Raw genomic sequence first — 18,379 nt, 5'->3', positions numbered from 1 at the left:
CTCTTGATTTATAAAACGCAGAATGTGCTGCTTTTCTTGAAAATGCAATAGCTCAAAATGTAAGTACATGTACCTACATCTGATTATTAGAATGGCATATGGCTTGACATAGTGTCACAAAGTACATATAATCTATACTGTAACATGTGAATGAGTCCTTAGGGAGTCCTTGGGCTAAGACTCATTAGTACATCTCAGTGAAATGAGTGATTTTTATAAAACCACACAACTGACTCCAATTATGGAAAATTCTGCTTAAAATATAAAGGTGCTTTTACAGGAAAATTCATGATTCCACGGGGTTTTGGGCTTGTGGCAACTAATCAAACAGCTTTCTCTGCTTTGCTTTATTGCTATTAGAACTCAGTTAAATACATTTATTCATTCAAACTATGCATTGTTTATTTTACCCAAATTTGCTTAAAACAATTGAAATTGAAATTTCAGTAAGTGCTTAACTGCTGAATAATTTTTGAAATCAAACATATAATAAATTATTATTCCAAAGCTTGATCCCATTCAATTTTACACAACTAGCATTTACTGAATGAACATCTAATACCTGTCCAAAATACAATAAAAACAGACTTACAAGATGTCTCAAGTATATAGTGACTTAAAATAGCTCTTATGAAACCTATAGAAAAATCATTTTCCAAAGTCATTAGTTTATACCTTATTGTAATTTCTCAACTAAACCCTATGAATTCAATAAGTGTTTAATATAAAGAAAATAAAGTTTGAAAAATCCGAATACAAGACTAAAATACTGTTATTATTATCAAGAATTTGTAAAGGTTAAATGGAAGAATTAGGAATGATCACCAAGAGAAAAGATGTGTCATAAAAGATGTGTCCACACTCTCATATTCCCAATTACCATGTACAAATGAGAAATTTGGACAGTGAAGAAGGCTGTTAGGGAAAAAAAAAAAAAAGATTGATTTGAAAAATGGTGTTGCAGAAGAGCTCTACGCATACCCTGCACCACCAGAAAGAGGAACAAGTGAGTCCCAGAGCAAATTAAGCCTGAAACATTGCTGGAGGCAAAAATGACAAAACTGAAGCTGTCCTACTTCAGCCCCATCACGAGAAGGCAGGAGTCTTTTGAAAAGACAATGCTGATGAGAAAGATAGAAGGCAACAGGAAAAGAGGAAGAGCAAACATGAGATGGATTGATTCCATCAAAGAAACTATAAGCATGAGTCCACAGGAGCTGAGCAGGGCCGCTGAGGACAGGACATCGTGGATGTCACTCACTCACAGGGTCAACAGGATTCGGAACAGACTCAATGGCATGTAACACACACACGAATCTCTCAAATATAAAAGACTTAACTCCGGGAGAGTTATTGACTGTTACATAAAAAATCTTCCACTGACTTCCTCTCCACATCCATGAACTACTCAAGCCATCATATGACATCATTCTACTATAACTTCTCACAAAGTTATAACTGTTTTATCCAGATGCATTTCCTCTTGACTCCTCCTTGTCTTTCTCTAGGCTTCTTTGATTTTTCTCTTTCCTACAAACTTCTTTTCTCCATTTTCTCCATGTTCGTTTTGGGTGAAATGATCAAGATACACATATCCAAAAATATGACTGTGTTTCTAAAAACAACCAACCTCCTTCATCCCAGTGTCAACTATTGTCACCATCCAATTGGGAATTCCATTAAAACTTCAAATTCGAAACGTCTAACACCAAATACTTTTCCTTCCAAACTGCCTCATTCTCCAGAATTTCCTCTCTTAATTGGCATAACATAACCATCCAGAGGGGTGAGAAACCTCAGTCTCATTTCAGTCTACGTCTCCTCTCTTGCTCTGCACCTCCAGTTAGTCTCGGTCCCCAGTCCCTCTTCCTTATAAATGCCTCCCCTGCATTTCACTGCTATTGCTCAAATGCAGTTCTTGCTTGAGGATTCTGCTAGCTGTGTTTCCTTTTTTCCCAGTCCATCCTATAACATGTTTTTCCCCCATCCTGTCTGAAACACTTCATCCCCCACCCTGTCTGAAAACATCTGGTGGGTTAAGTGCCAAATGGCGGGAAATACCTGAGGGCTACAAAGTCAATGTAGAAGACATTAACTATAGATGGGAGCAGGACTGAAGATAAGTGGGACATGGTTTTAAGTATTACAAGATGGATACACTTTGACTTTGTGAAGAAAACAAGAAGGATATTTCAAGCTTGAACATGAGGGAGATTAAGGGGGCTGATGCAGGAAAACAATGAGTGGATTAGAAAAAATAACCTGAACAGAAGTTTTGTATAGGGGAAGTGTAACAGATGAATAAAGCCAAATAACAAACAAACAAACAAACAGATAAACAATATAGGCATCAGCTTGAAGAAGCCTAATGGGAGTTAGTAAGCCTAAGGAGTGTGATATTTTTTAGACAGGTAAGAATGCTTCATTGAAGGTTTTAAAGAAGCACGCTTTACAAAGCTGGTTAGGGAATCTAGAGGGATCTGAGAGTAGCTTCCTTTCGTAGGTTGGCATACTTTACGAAAAATAATTTAATACCAAAACTTGTATTAAGGGTAAGTACATTCAGATGTTCGATGTGTGTTTGGATTACAAAAATGTCCCAAAGTTCACAGGAGAGCTGTTTGTATTAAACGCAGGTCTCTTTTGCTCATACTATGTTATAATTCTCAAAACATTATGAGAAGGATCGTCCTGCATGCTTCATCACCCACATTCTAAAGATGCTAAGTCCTTATCAGGTTCAAGAAAATAGCTTAGAAAAGCAAAATTGTATGGGCTGTTCACCCAGCTTTCATTTATCACAGTAATAAACTCTAAAATACCAAAAACTTTAAAGCTTATCCTTACAACCTTTGGTTCATAACTGCATATAATAAACTACACCACTAACTGTTAACTTACCCTTCCTGCGTAGTGCATAATAGTGAATGCTGTGCCTTGATCTTTGAGTGAGACATTTCCATTCCCATCTTTCATGGGGGAATACACTGCATTTGTATTTGAGGATTCTAGGAGACTTTGTAGCTTTTTGGGAAGATTTGGTTCCACTGACCAAATCATTTCACTTTCTTCATCCAATAAAGAGAGAAATCCAGATGGCTTCTGAAAGTTAAGAGGAAAGAATTATTTCCTTTCATTACTCAATTTATTGTTTTTGTTATTGTTCATGCATGCTCATTTAGATTTTCATTATTTCATATAAAGCACTCAGAAAATGAATGTCTTTACTTTTAATACACATCTATTTTTACTCACTGTTGTATGCTCACCACTTAGCCAAAACTCTGAGGCAATATAGTCCCTCAAAAGTATTTACTGATTAGAGAAATGAATAAATGCAAGAGTGTATTTTAATGTCACTAAAATACTGGTGTTACTAAAATGTATAGTCTCATCTCAATAAGAAAATAAAATTTCCGACTACAGGAATGTTGTCCTTTTTCTTGACCTATATGACCCAATCAAAAACTTCACACTTATAGTGGAACAAGTAACTTATCAAAAAAGAAAACCTACAGTGATGTTAAGTTTTAAAAATTGTGACAAAATTCCAGTCAGCAGGAAGTAGACGTAACTCTATGATAGTCCAATATTTAAACTTGGGAAAAAAAAGAGTTTCAAGTTATAACTTTGTACAGCTCAAATTAATATAAGCAAGGAAAATAAAGTCATATAGGAGGCAACAATTTAAAATTAACGCCATGTGAAGGAAAATACTGCTTAAAGAACTTCCCAGCCTCTGAGCCTGTACTCCCCCTGGCAGATAACACCGTGCTGCTCATGTGGTTTACGCATCAGTTGAATAACGTGTTACTGAGTGCTGTGCTGCTTATCTTTTCTTTTCTAGGCAAGAATTTCTGTTGACCTGTTTTCAAATAAATAACTTATATTATTTATTACATTTTTCTGTCATATATCTTAATTCTTTATATCGAATCAGCGTGTTTCTCGAAGGGCGAATACCATCAAAATAATTCTCAGAAAATGAAGAGATCTATGTGACCCATTATAGCAATTTCAGCTTGTGTTTTGACCCTACCACGAAAAGCCTTTCATGATGTCATTTATTTGGACAGTAGAAAGTCATTTCTTTGTGTCATAAATAGTTTTGTACTTTTAAGTTTTTCAGAGTCTCCCACTCATAGTAAAGAAAATTCCAAGAATGTATACAGTTCTCTGAGAGCTGCAAAAGTTGAGATCATCTGGGCACCACACACAGGGAACGAAAGTGGAAAGGACCAGCCATGGGAAGGACCTCCACCAGGAGGAGGCACACACGTCAGAGGGGACCCTTTCGGAGACATCTGGCAACGAGGAGGGCCATCTCTAGAATGAGGAACCGATAGCCTCCTGGGAAGGAAAGGGACGAACCAATGAGGTGGAAAACGGCACCATGAAAGAATTGGAAATGCCTGCTAAAAGTAAGTTCATCCACCTCAGCACATTACCTAGAACGCCTGGAGAGACACTTCTTACCAACACAAAAAATGTTTTTCAATAAGGACATTTAAAGAAGAAAGTTCATTACAGAAGTGTTAGCCCAGTAGGCAGCTCTGTATAATACATCACAAGAATCTCCATGTGACCGAGACCTCATAAAGAGTCCCCAGGAAGAGCCCAGAGGTGGGGAGTAAAAAAAGGAAAAAAAAAAAGGTCTATAAAGTGGATGGGGAAAAGCCCTAAAAGAAAACAGTCAATGTAAGAGGTTTGCTGAGGGCTGGTCCTGTCTGGGACGTTTTAAAACCCAGAAATTCTTTATTTCAATCTACAGAAACCTATAAAGTAAATAAAATGTTGATATTATAATACCAGAAGCCATTCCTTCATCTGTCGATTTGAGCTTGGTGTCATGGCATTTCTCCATAAGCTCTTACACTTATGTACCTTCACATGCAAACATACACAAGCTCATGCAGATACACCTTGGAAGGATAAGTGGAATGTTTAAAGGTTGTATGAAAGTATGTCCATATTTCAGGGGCAGTGACAGGCCTCCTCTCTGGAGGTGAGAGTTTTGTGTGTTTGATAAAGCAATTAATGGTCGGTAAATCATAGGCCCCTATTTGGATAAGGGAAGGGGCGGATTCAAAAAGAGCTAAACCACTCTGCTCCAAAAGTAAGATAATATTTTGCAAGGATGGGGTCATTTGTTACCAACAAGATATTTTGTTAAAGCATTATAATTTGTGCTGTCTCCAAAAATTGTAAAGTTCATACTGTGTTTCCCCGAAGATAAGACCTAGCCGGACCATCAGCTCTAATGCGTCTTTTGGAGCAAAAATTAATACAAGGGTCAGTCTTATTCTAATATAATATAAGACTTGGTATAATATAATATAATAATATAATATAATATAATACAATTCAATACCGGGTCTTATATTAATTTTTGCTCCAAACAATGCATTAGAGCTGATGGTCCAGCTAGGTCTTATTTTCAGGGAAACATGGTAGATGTTGTATTTTCTGGATGTTTGGTATAAATCCATGAAAAAATGGTGATAATTAACTTACAGGCTGGGGAAACTTACTGACGTTTCTGAAGAAAACAGCAATGGAGCAGTCATAAAAAGGGATTAATGACCTTCAATGCCTTCAGAAATGCTTAGGGGATTGTTCTACTGTATGTGAAAGGTTATCATATGCAGTTTCACCATAACAACAAAAAATAGTGATACTGAGAGTGTGACAAAGTATACTAGACATTTGGAGAATTTGGAAAGAATCTGGCTTGACACCCTCCATTCAGGGACATAAGTCAAATATATGTTCATTGAAATATAAAAATGGCCTATCCCCAAATCACAAATGTTTATTAGTAGTGGAGGATTATGAGTTGCTAAAAAGGCAACAATAAGCTTGTTTTGTATTGTAGGACATATGCTTGCCTGGTATATAGACCTATATATTTCACCCTATACTTGCTATGCCTTTTCATTCCATTTTTATGGGTATCCAAGAGAAGTAGCAGCCATTTCCAACTCATACAGAAAGGGTCCTGCTATTGAAATGATCATTCCAAAGATGAAATCTCAAGGATAATAGCCAAATATATGGAAATAACTTCATCCTGCTGACCACTGTTTACGTCAGGAATACAGCAACAAGCAAGAATGAGGACGGTGGTACCTGAAGCTTTCCACATACAGTTAACTATGTACCGCTGTCAGTTTGAAGGCATTTTTAAAAATCTTAAATAAATAAATTATGTACTACATGTGTCATGATGAGGAAGGTCTTTCTGGAGGAAGGAGGCTTCTGTAATTAATAAAAAGAATGTTGCCAAATTGGTAGCAAGAATGAGAGCATTTTACAATATTAGGAAAATGCATGAAATAATTTATAAGTCTATATTTACAGAAATAAAGAGTAGAAAATTAAACACAATGCTCTCCAATAGCTGAATATTATCAGTTTTAAACAACGCTCAAGGGTTTTACAGATATTATGGGTAAATCTACATAATGTCTTCCTATATTAGTACATAGGGATTGCTGTTGATATGAAAAAAATTTGTTTATATGATAGAGAGAGCGATGTAAAGATTCTTGCATTATACTTATACAAAGATAAGTATAAACACCTGCAGATACTCTAAGATTACATGTATGCATAAGTATTTTTTTCTGCCAATTCTTCCATACTTAAATTTAGAAATTTTGAAGACAAATAAAAAAAAGATTCTGTTGAATTTATTTTAGGATCTTGTTAGTCTTAGATATTATGTTATTAAAATACTAATTTTATACATTGGGAATTTGTAACTCTTTTTTTTTGTACACTGGGCATTTGGGCATTTGTAACTCCAACAGGGGAGTTTTAGCAACATACTCAATGCTGAATATTTTTATAATAAAATGATTTAAAATGTCTTGTCCTTTCAATGAATTGGTAATCTTCAAATGGCCCTTCAGAAAAAGGTAATTTGATTTCCTCAACTGACTTTGAAAGATTATAAATATATTGCAGTCTCATATAGAAAAATATCTCAAATATAAGGCTCCTTGAAAGAAAATTATTTTTCTCTAGTATATTTAAAGGCATGCATTCTGTAAAGTAACTAATTATATGAATACCTGGAAAAAAAAATCCAAAACTCCAGTCTGGTTACCAGGAGAATAAGCTGTTTCCATGGTAACTCCCTCTTGTACACATTCTGTTTGCTCCTGTAGAAAAAGCACTTCATTGATATACTGGTGCATCTTCTCATTGGTCATGTTGACACAAAGCTATTGTGGGAGGAAAAGAAAACAATTTATAAGATAATATGACCATGTATATCCACTCTTTCTATGACACAGTTTCAGATTGGTGAAATATTGCCTCAAGAACGTTCCACACCAATTAATCTATCGAGATAAAGCATTACAGTGTTGCCTGAGAACCCAAAGCAAAGTGTTTCACATGATATTGTTGACTTCATATGGTCCGGTTATTTAACATAAAGTATTCAGGAAAAAACAGGTATAATTACAATATTAACTTACAAATTTTGGGTCTAAAATACATTTGAGTATTTAAAAATTATTTCCCAAAGGAAATACTTGGTCTCTAGTCAACAAGTGAAGATAAAAGCTGGGTCAATCATGAGATCCCAGAGAAAGGAGAAGCATTTCTTGCCTCCTACTTTCTCTTGTATATCCATGACGGGCAAGAGAACTGGGCTACTTTCAGAAAGAATAACTAGTCTAAGCATTCTGTTGCAGAAAACTATTTCCTTTATCTGAAATTTTTTTTATATTCCTCCAACTGTCAATTTTTCTCTTCCCACAAGACATTCCCATCAGGATACAAATACATCATTTCTTAACCTCAAACTTTTAATTTCTTAATCTTAAAAAATTACCTTAAAATATTTTTTAAAAATAAAATAACCCAAATCTAATAAAGTCTTACTTCCCCTCTAGGCTACACTCTGACTTTCTTGCTTTCTTTTATAACAAATAAATCTCAAAAGAGTTATTATCTCAAATTCCTCTCCTCCCCACTATTGAAATCACCCTAATAAAATTTTGTCCCCATGGTGCTACCAAAATTGCTTTTGTGGAAGTCACCAGTGATGTGTGCATTTCTACATCCAAAGCGCAATTCTCAGTGTTCATTTTCCTTGACCACCCAGAGATATTTGACAGTCGATTGCTCTGCTTCCCCAAAGCACTGCCTCACCGGGCTCCAGGGACATCACCCTCCCTTGGCCTCCTACCTCTGTCCTTCTCTATCTCCTTCTCTGACTCCATCCTGGATTGGTCCAGGGCTCAGTCCTTGGGACTCCTGTCTTCTCTACCTACACCCACTTCCTTCATGCACTCAATCAGTCTCACAGATCATTATTTCTCCCATCTTCACCCCAACCATTGTGTTATACTAGGTAAAATTTTAAAATCACTTAGAAATATTTAGAATTCAATAACTCACTGAAAATAATTAAAGATGAATAATTTATATAAATCTAAATAACTGATAAAAAGTTTTTAAAAGGAAATCAGATATCATTTGCAAAAGGAAAACTATCTGAGATTATATTTGATGTGAAATGTGCTGCATTTATGAAGAAAATACCAACGCTTTTGTAAATCACACAAGACTGGCATGGACACCGGAGAAAAGAAAGACCACCCTGGGTCCCTCTTTGATATGTACCCATATTCTTCTCCAAGTCTGGTGTCTTCTTATCACCTGCTAAGAAGGAGCTCCTCCAAGACATTCATTTCCCTCTACTGGGAGCTCATGGCTTCTCTCGGACATAAAAGAGCATCCCTCCCGCTGCAGCTTACAATCAGTGAGTCACATCACCTTCTCAAATGACCAGTACCAGGAAGGCTTTAATTTCCCATATGGTATCTGTGCCCGCCATAAGGGAGAGGCTAGTAATGAATTCATGAATTAAAGAAGAGCCGTTTTTCTCACAGGTCCAGCTCTTTGAGAGGATGAGACTTTATGGGACCCTAGGGACACGAAGTTTCAGCAGGAAATTTTTTTCAGGGAAGACGCAAACATATCAGAGTGCAGGATAACTGTCAGAAAAGAGAAGGAGTTTTTCCTGAGACTGGGATGCTTTGCTTTAAGTTCCATTCTTGCTAGGGCTAGAATTCTGTGAGTAGGTATAAAAAGTTCCATCGTCTTCAGAAAACACGGTGACTGGAGAATGGCAGGATTGCAGGCACAGGGCTGCCTTGGCAGGAGTTAGAGAGCTGAAAATTGGAGGCTCTGATGACCTAATGCAGTCAGTTATTTCCATGATGAATGTACATCAGTATTTCATTATTGATATGGTAGGTGGAGACTAACTGCTATACTTGAACTATACCAAATGAAATAGTTAAACAATATTAATAACTATATTGAAAATAAGACCAAAGAGCATATATTGATACCCCAAAACTAACAAAAATAATTCTTGTCTCCAGGTCAGAAAGTGATGGACCAGGGCTTCTTTCCAATAGTTTTTCTTGCACCTCTGCTTCATAGCAAAACGTGGTTTCTGTAAATGAAGTGATAAATGAATGTCTGTAGATGGAATAACCTCCCCTATTGTACTCTATCACAAAATAAGATCTAAGTTAAAGTAAAATAAAACATACCACATTTCTACTGTCTTGGAGGTCATTTTAAAACCTAAAAAAATTTGAGGGAATTTGCTTAAACTTGGAATCACTCTGTGCATCATCTTCTTCCTTCTACCCCTTCATCTATGATACCTGGAATTACTTGAATTTTCTCCCTTCTATCTAATTTGGCCAGTAGTCAACTACCACTTTTCCTCTCTGCCACCTGACAACTAGATTTCATGAGATATACATGGAAGTTCTCAAACATGGAAGTTCTTTAGATTTACAGTTAAATGTTTCTTAAACTCGTACTTACACTGATCAGTTCTCTAAATATAAAAATATTAAAACTATAGTTATTTCAGTTGCGAACATGCCATACAAAACAATTAACTTTACTTGCTTGGTTATTAAGGCAAAAACAATTGAAAATGAATACAGACCAATACATTCTGCACATTGTAGCTGGCAAACGGAGGGATGTAATTCATTATTTAAATGTCACATGAAAAAATATTTACTTCCTTGTAACTGATACAGTCTAGCAAATTCATCCTATTATATTGTTCCATCAGAATTAAGTGTTATCATTGGATCAATAAGTGTGTTTATCTCCAGGAACGATTCCGAAAAGACAAATTATTTTCTGTAATACTGTGCAGCATCTGTCCACAGTAGCATCCCCATTGTGAAAGGAAAACATTTAACTGTCAGTCTCATTTTAATCCAAAATGAAAAAAAAAAAAGTAAAAGTTCAGAAAATTGTTGCTGGAGGAAAAAGAATGGAAATTTTTAAAATGAGTTCACTTTGCTTAAAAAAATAATATTTTGATGTGTGCCCCCGATCCAATAATGTGTTAAACTCCTTTAATGCTAAAGGAATTTTGTTACTAAAGATTGATAAAGACTTAAAATGTGGGTAAAATATTTATAGTAAATGTACAGAAAAAGAATGACTCCGTTACAGGCCGGAACCATTGGGAAAAGATTATCTTTGATTATATGTATACACAATTGTAATATTTTAAACTTTGATATTAAAAAATGCATGAATCATGTAAGAAAACAAAAAGAGATCCTATATTTTAGCAGTTTGATTTAAAAGTGGTTATGGAAAGTGTGCCCACATATATTTTAGGAAATAAAATATATTCCAGAAGTAAATGTTCAAGCCCTGAAAAATAAGGTGAGGTCTGTTACTGCATAAAAAAATAAAAAGAAATCTAATAAAGGATTCCAAAATAAGGACATCAGTGGCTGATTGTCTATTGTACAAGAAATAGCCAAAGTATATGACATGACACTTATCTTTCCCCTCATTTTGAGATTCTCTAATTGAAATGACTTAGATAGATGTGGATGTCTCAAACATGCTTAATATAATTCTCTTATCATTTTGCATTCAGAATAGACTGCAGGCCTGTAGCTACAAAAATTACTTTGGATGACAATCTAACTAAATCCTCTTGTTCTTGACTGTCTTATAGGCAATAGACCATCTTTGTATGTATACCTGGCTATAGTGTTACGACTGACTTGAGCATTAGTATAATTAAAAAAAAGAGATATTTTAACTGGTTTTTGTTTACTAATATTTTATTGAACTCAATTTTGTCTTTATGGAATTGATCCAGTGTTTTAGTCAAAATCGTGACAGCAAGTGTGGAATGTGGATGAATCCACAGTAAATTAGAAAGAACAAGAAGGGGTCAGAGTACCAGTCTTTTTTTTCCTACCTCTCCTGCTGCCTGGGGAAGATGTAAAGAATCTGTCCACTTTTGGCTAACAGAAAAGGGCTTGGCCTGTGCATTTGCACAGAGCATCTCAAGTTGTTACTTTCCTTGTCAAAATGATTCCTAAAACACACAGCTTCTCTATTGAGCTTCTAACATTTTTAAGCTGCATCATCGGATGGTGCTTTGTGACATGGGATGATCCTTACAATATATCTAAACCTTTTATTGTACATCATGCTCTTCATATTCTGGAGAGGGAAACAAAGTAATTTATTAAGATCCCAAAGGGAAAATTCCAGCGTGCTGTGTAAAACTGAGTAGACTATGGAGTGATTTTTGACTTGTAGCTTTAATTACAGTGGTGCTTTCTGAGAGGAAAAATGTAGTTGTATTTCTAACAGAGGGGGGCAACACTGGCTGGCGGGTAAAGGAAATCACTGGGAGCGTATGCAAACCCAAAAGAGAGTATGTTTCAAAATCATTCTGAAGTAATGTGTACATCAATTATTTTTTCCCAAAACAGTTTACCTTTCCCCATTCTAGATTGTTAAAAGCATTCACTGTTTGCACCAAAGTTAAAATATAAAAGAAGTGCTGTAACATAAACTTTAAAACTGCCAGTAAATGTACCTAGGGAACTAATACAAACATACCATCCTATGTCAGATATTAAGTTGAAAACTGGAAAAATGCATCCCATCAACCAAATGGTGGCCAAAATCATGGCAAGAACCTGCTTATTCTTGATTTTTTTTCACCGAACTGTGTTATATGTACATATGTGGGTGTGTGTGAAACACAATCAGAGAAAGATACAGTGAAAGAGTCTCACAGGCAAATTAGTTTATGTATCTAGAAGCATTAATCTGCATCAATAATTGAGAATATCATAGACTTCAATGCAAAACAATCATTATTTTTGCTTCTCAACTCCATCCATCAGAATTGTGTTTGAGTTTCATTAAATTTCCAGGTATCACTCAGAGTCGACTTGACCGTGGGTGAAAGGTGAGTATTCATTGATGACAATCACAATTATTCAGTATTGCTTAATTAGCATGCACCATTCTCTGATTAAAATACATGCTTTGTACATAAAGTGCTGTTGCTAACTGCTTTGGTAATAAAAATTACATACCCTTTGAAAACACTTTTTAGTAACAGAACATTATTGCTTATCCAGATGGCCTATCATTTGTATTAATGACAAACTTAATTTCTTGAGTAAATTTTCACCAACTGTTCTCCCTTTATTACTCAGTGAAATATATCGGAAGCAAAAATATACATAATAGGGCATGACATATACATCACAGAATTAAAGTAGGAGATTAATTAAAGTTGACTCCAGTTAAAGTCAGAGCCCCAGGCATTAGACAGTGATTTGCAATCCTACTGCATATTAGAATTAAGGGGCTTTTTTAAAAATGCTGATCTCTGGGCCTGACCCCAAACCAATTAAATCAGAGTGGGGCCCAGACATTGATATATTTTGAAAGATTTCCAGGGATTCTAATATAACAACATGGTTGAGCGCACTGAGATAGATATGGAACAGAGCATGCACAATCCATTAATTGATTTGCATATATATATATATATATATATACTTATAAATATTTATATAGAAGAATATATGTATATTTATACACACACATATGTGATATATAACATATACGGCAGAGAAGGATGATGTGGTATTTCAGATATTTGGTATTTATCGAATATATTCAACAAAATGCTAATTGTACAAGATGTCAATTTCTATTGTCTAAAAAGCAATAAAACAGAGCCTAGTGGAGAAACACTGAGGTCAGCTAATGAGCTTCTCTGCAGGACTTCTCAGGGCCTTTACCGTGCCTAGTGTACTGTGAATCTCCAACTTACATTTTCAAAGAACTCCTTGGGGCTTAGGAGACTGCTATGTGTTCTTTCCCCAACAAATTAATTATTGCCAATCTTGGCTCATTATCTATAAAATGGCGGGTGTGGGGTTTGGTGAGACAGTATCTCTTCAATTTTTTTAAGCTTTAAGATTCTATAATTTAGTTTGCCTACTTTGAATCTCCTGTTACTGTAGAGTTTTTCTTCTCTCCATCCTTGTTTGGGAAAGGACTGTTATTTAAAATAGTATATTATGGAAAATTTTAAACATATTCAGCAGTGAAGTGAATAATAAACCTCCATCTGCCATCAACCAACTTCAACAATTATCAATTATCAACAATTACCAACTCATGGCCAATTCTGCTTTATCTATTTCCCTACTATCCTCAAAACTGGACTGATTGGAAACAATTCTCAGACATTGTGTCTTTAGTTGGCAAATATTTTGGTATAATTATCTAAGACATAAGAACGAAAAACACACATCCTCAGTACTTGTATCACACATAATTTCTATGAACAATAATTTCTTACTTTTACCAAAATTCAGATTTCACATTACGTTAATTAATTCATAATTTTTTATACTTAGTTAAACAAATTAGGATCCAAATAATGTCCAAATATTTAATTGATGTATGTATCTATTACATCTCTTTGAATCTTTTATCCTCCCTCTTTTACATTTTCACCTTTGCAGTTGAAGAAATCAGGTCATTTGTTCCATACAGTTTCCCACATTCTCCATTTTGCAGAGTGCATCCTCATGGTTTATTTCAGTATGTTCCTCTCTCCTCAGTTCTTGTTAATTAGTAGTTAGTTCAAGAAACTTCATTATATTCAGGCTTTTTTCCTTTCCTTCCTCCCTGCCTCTCTTTCTCCTTTCCCCTCCCTCTCTCCCTTCCTCCCTTCCTTCCTATCTTCCTTCTTCTCTTTTCTGTCTTTCTTAGCAAGAACAGTTGGTATGCATCTTGTGTATGTTGTCACTCTTTTGCTAATATTATCAACGATTGAAACTCATTGCCTAGAGTCATTACTTATTAGGAGCTGCAAAATTGAGTTGCTCTGATTCTGTCATCCATTCTTCATTTGTTTGTAGTGGGATTACATCAAGTTATATTTATAGATTAACTTAGAGAGAATCAGCATCTTTATAATATTAAGTCTTTCTGTCTAAAAATGCAGTATGTCTTTCCATTTGTTTTAAATGTAATTATGTGACTTTCAGGAATATTTTACAGATTAACTCACTTTGGCTATTTACTTATTTTTCACAATGTTGTCTTCTTTTCCATTCTGTCTTTTGAAAAGGTATTTTAAAAAAATATAAAAGTCACTGGTTTTACATGCTGATTTTACAACTTGATACTTTCTGTTAACAAGAAAGTATCTCCTTAATAGAGATAAGAGGATAACTTTTTTAATCAAGTTATCTCGTTTATAGTAATGTTTACATTCATTCTTTTCAGTTTTCTAAATATATCATCATCTCTTGAAGTGGCAATATTACTATTTTTCTCACTTCTCCACTTTTTGCCACAAATTGCTTTCTTTTTTCTAACAGTACCGGCATTGAAATGTATAAGAAGGTACCCTTGTGTTGTTTATCATCTTTCTACTTACCAAGCATTATCAACTTGGAATTCACTGACTGTGAAAGTGAAGAGGTTATCCTTTCAACAATTTAGGAGGTATTTTTGCAGTGCTAGAGATCAACTTCATACACACACAAAAAAGAGTTTATGAAGTTTAGGTATTACATGACAGAGAGAGTGAGCTGGTAATAGTGTAATTATTTAGTTAATCAGGGTAGTAGATTTAGAGCCTTTTGATATATACTTCAGGACTCAAATTACTTAGCATGCCCCTCCCCACTGAACTACTGCTGATATATATACTATTTATATATGTATATATATATTACTATAAATATATTTATTATACGATATGAAACAGCTCTGAATAGAAAAGACTCATTAAAAGTCAAAGAAAATGGGATTAGCATTTCCTATGAGCTGAAACAAATTCTTGTCTGAAGAATCTCAAGCATCCATTTAATCTTCAGAGGTACTTGAGGGTACTGAGGTCAGAGACGCTAGTGTTTTGGAGTGCTTCTTGATATCTCCTCTAATTTGTCCCTTTTCTGCACATTTGTCAAGCTTCTTATGGAGGCACGATTGTTAAGAAATACATACATTTATTCCTCAGCAAAGAGAACCACTAGGAAATACACTATGAAGATTTTTTTCTTATGAGTTTATTCTTAAAATTTCAATTGAAAGCATATTTGTTAAGCTTCCATTATAAACAAAATGCTGCACCAAACATTTCAACTCTGCAGGAGTTGACTTATAATGAATAGCTGATAGATGGGTCAAAAAGCTCAAAACGGAATGACATAAATACTTATAAAGGCACTAATATTTTTCTGGGTTTGATTCTGAATACTACCTTGGCTTGTTAAACATTTCTTTGAAAGTTTCCAATGAAATAAAAAATGAGAACGTTTTCATTCTACTCACAACTCAAGAATTTAGAACGTATCATCCAAACCAATGGCCTTTAGAAAATCCCCATGCAAATTTAGGAATTTGCTAAATCGATCCACTGTAAAATGAGTTTCATCACAAAGAAAATAATTTTATTCTCCAAATGGCTCCTAGTTAGTGTTGTGTACAACACCCAAGCAAACCTACTAAGAAAAAGGTATAAATTTAAAAACATATATTTCTTTTTTTATAATTTGTCTAAGAATTCGTCTTGAGATTTTACCCATAAATGCCTAAAACTAGCTTTGGATTTTTAATAGAGACTCATTTTTAGGGTTTGAAAAAATGTCATTCCTTGTTATATAAAAAGCTCAGATTGTAAATATATTCCAAAATAAATCATTAAAATATTTAGCAGAAAGAATAATAAGGGATATACATAATTGCAATAAAATTAAAAAAGGTTTTAATAAGAAAATAATATAAATGTTTGCACATATCCGTTGTCAGCACAGACTTAACAGGTGATTGCGTGGGGGGTGAAGCAGGGGACTGACAGCATGGCCCCTAGTAGAGGCCCTGACACCGTTCCACCTGAGATTTCTTCACGTTACTTACCAGGTGAGGGAGAAACCAGGGAGTCTCACTGCAGACATGAAAGCATGCACGTTTTTGAAGGTAAAAGTGGAAGGAATCAATACGGCTGCCAGATACCATTCAAACACTTGGCTCTGAGAAACACATCACAAGAGGCAGTCTGCAGACCTGTGTATATTGTTGTACCTCCTATTGGTCATTTTTTAACTGAGTTTTTCCTTATGCTCATCACTATTTTTTTTATAATAAGCAATAAATAAGTAAAACCATGAAGACTTCCTTTTTCCATGAATCCATGGATACAAAGTATGAAAAGAGAAAAAAATTATCTATGGCCTCCTTGGTCTTATTTCATACTAGACTTTTTGTAGAGTTTTGTAAAAAGCGTGATTCATGATGATTCACCCTGTATTAGGTGAGTCAGCATGATTTAGGATGTACTCACAGGATGCTGTATCACCTTTTTTTTTAGGAAAAACAAATGGCTGGATTTTAAAAATTTAAGTGTTCCCATTTACAACAGTAAAAGTGGCTGTACACCATTTCTCAAACTGGCTCAGTAAGCGAGCAAACAACACCAGAACCTCTATAGTAATAATCTTGTTTAATATTACAACTCTGTAAGTCTATTATAATCCTGAGTTTACAGATAAGGAAATCAAAACTAATTATAAACTCTTCATCTTGGCCAAGATAGCTCTACTAGTAAAAGTCACAGAACTGGGTTTCAGACTAATTCTACTTAATTCCTTATCCAGTGTCCTTAACCACCACATCACCTACTTTAAAATATAGCTCAACAAGTTATGTAATTATTAACAGTTCTCCCTAAACAGTGCAGAGTTGTAATTCTTCATGCAATACAGTGCAGCTTGGTTTTCTGTTTCCACTTGTACCTTTTTTAAAGGTTTATTTTACCTTCTCTATGTGGTCAAGAAAACTCTATTTCCACTCTATTCTTTAACACTTAATTTTTAGAGATATCTAATTTGATGAAACTATTCATCCAATACTATTAAGATACGTAAAGAATTTAGTGCTTTTCCAAGTGCCCTAAATTGTAAATGGATTAAAAATAACCCATGCCTCTTTAATCTATTTTCATGAGTTCTCCATAGTCATATGTATGCATGTCACATAAAGATGAATCTACAAATAACAGCATTTAACATAAGAGAGTATTTTCATTCTTTTTGGCGAAGGTTTCTGAAGATCTTTGCCCTGATTGCAAATACAGATGCCTTCTGTCTATCTGTCTGACCTACTTGAAATAGTATAAGTACAACTCAGCTCTGTATCTAGTATTGTCTTCAAGACAAGTGCCTCTGTTTAAAAAAAAAAAAAAAAAGGCTATGGCACTTGTTTACAATGCCACACAAAAATGATAAATATGTCAACAAAGCAGGGACATTAATTTTAAAACAGGATTGTAAAGTACTTATTTCTGTATTTGTAAGTGTTAGGTCTCTGAATGTTAGAGACCTTGACTTAATGTTAGGTCTCTGAATGTTAGGTCTCAGAGACCTTGACTTACAGACAGAGTCATGTCCGCAAGAAAACAACAAAATGTGTGCTGGCCTGCACCTCCAGACAGAGCCAAACTTGAGATAACAGAAAACACCACAAAACAGCTACTGGCTTGCAGGCAGTCAACATTTTCTGTTCAAACAATGCTACCCTGTCAGCACAGCCCCTATAAAACCCTTCTCACCCTTCCTTCGGGGCTGCAAGTCTCTTTTAGATATGCAGCCTGGACTGTAGCACTCTTTGCTCAGTCCGATATACTTTTCTTTCTTACAATAAAAACTTTCTTAACTTGCCTGACCATGCATGTTCCTCTACCGACCGATCTATCAATAAGTAATTATGAAAATAGTCTCTGTTGAATTAAAAAGAGCGAACTTATTTTATAAAGTTTATAAAATTAAAAAACAAAAATCCCACTTACTTGTTCAAATTCATTCTTTTGAAATTCTTCAAAACCACAGATGTCCAGTATTCCAATATCTGATGTCTGGGTGCTGAAATGAAACAATGAAACAGTGACTAGGATACTTAAACTTCTTACATGACCCCCGCCCATGCTAACCTCAGGTCAGAGAAATCCAGCCAGTTAGCATAT

At 34.9% G+C, this 18,379-nt stretch overlaps 1 protein-coding gene across 3 annotated transcripts in view; it reads right to left on the bottom strand.

Annotated features, from left to right (window-relative positions):
• MYO16 (myosin XVI) overlaps nt 1-18,379 on the bottom strand; it is a 550,393-nt gene that overhangs the window by 161,493 nt on the left and 370,521 nt on the right. For all 3 annotated transcript variants that reach the window (XM_033105065.1, XM_033105062.1, XM_033105063.1), the window contains exons 21-23: nt 18,206-18,278; nt 7,077-7,229; nt 2,902-3,102 (exon numbers count right to left, since the gene is read on the bottom strand). In XM_033105065.1, the coding sequence (XP_032960956.1) occupies nt 2,902-3,102; nt 7,077-7,229; nt 18,206-18,278 (427 nt within the window). The remainder of the gene's footprint in view (nt 1-2,901; nt 3,103-7,076; nt 7,230-18,205; nt 18,279-18,379) is intronic.

This window comes from Rhinolophus ferrumequinum, chromosome 4 (assembly GCF_004115265.2).
Source record: "Rhinolophus ferrumequinum isolate MPI-CBG mRhiFer1 chromosome 4, mRhiFer1_v1.p, whole genome shotgun sequence".
NCBI classification, from domain to species: domain Eukaryota; kingdom Metazoa; phylum Chordata; class Mammalia; order Chiroptera; family Rhinolophidae; genus Rhinolophus; species Rhinolophus ferrumequinum.
Note: the sequence above shows the minus strand (reverse complement) of the source record. Positions and strands in the feature narration are given on the sequence as shown.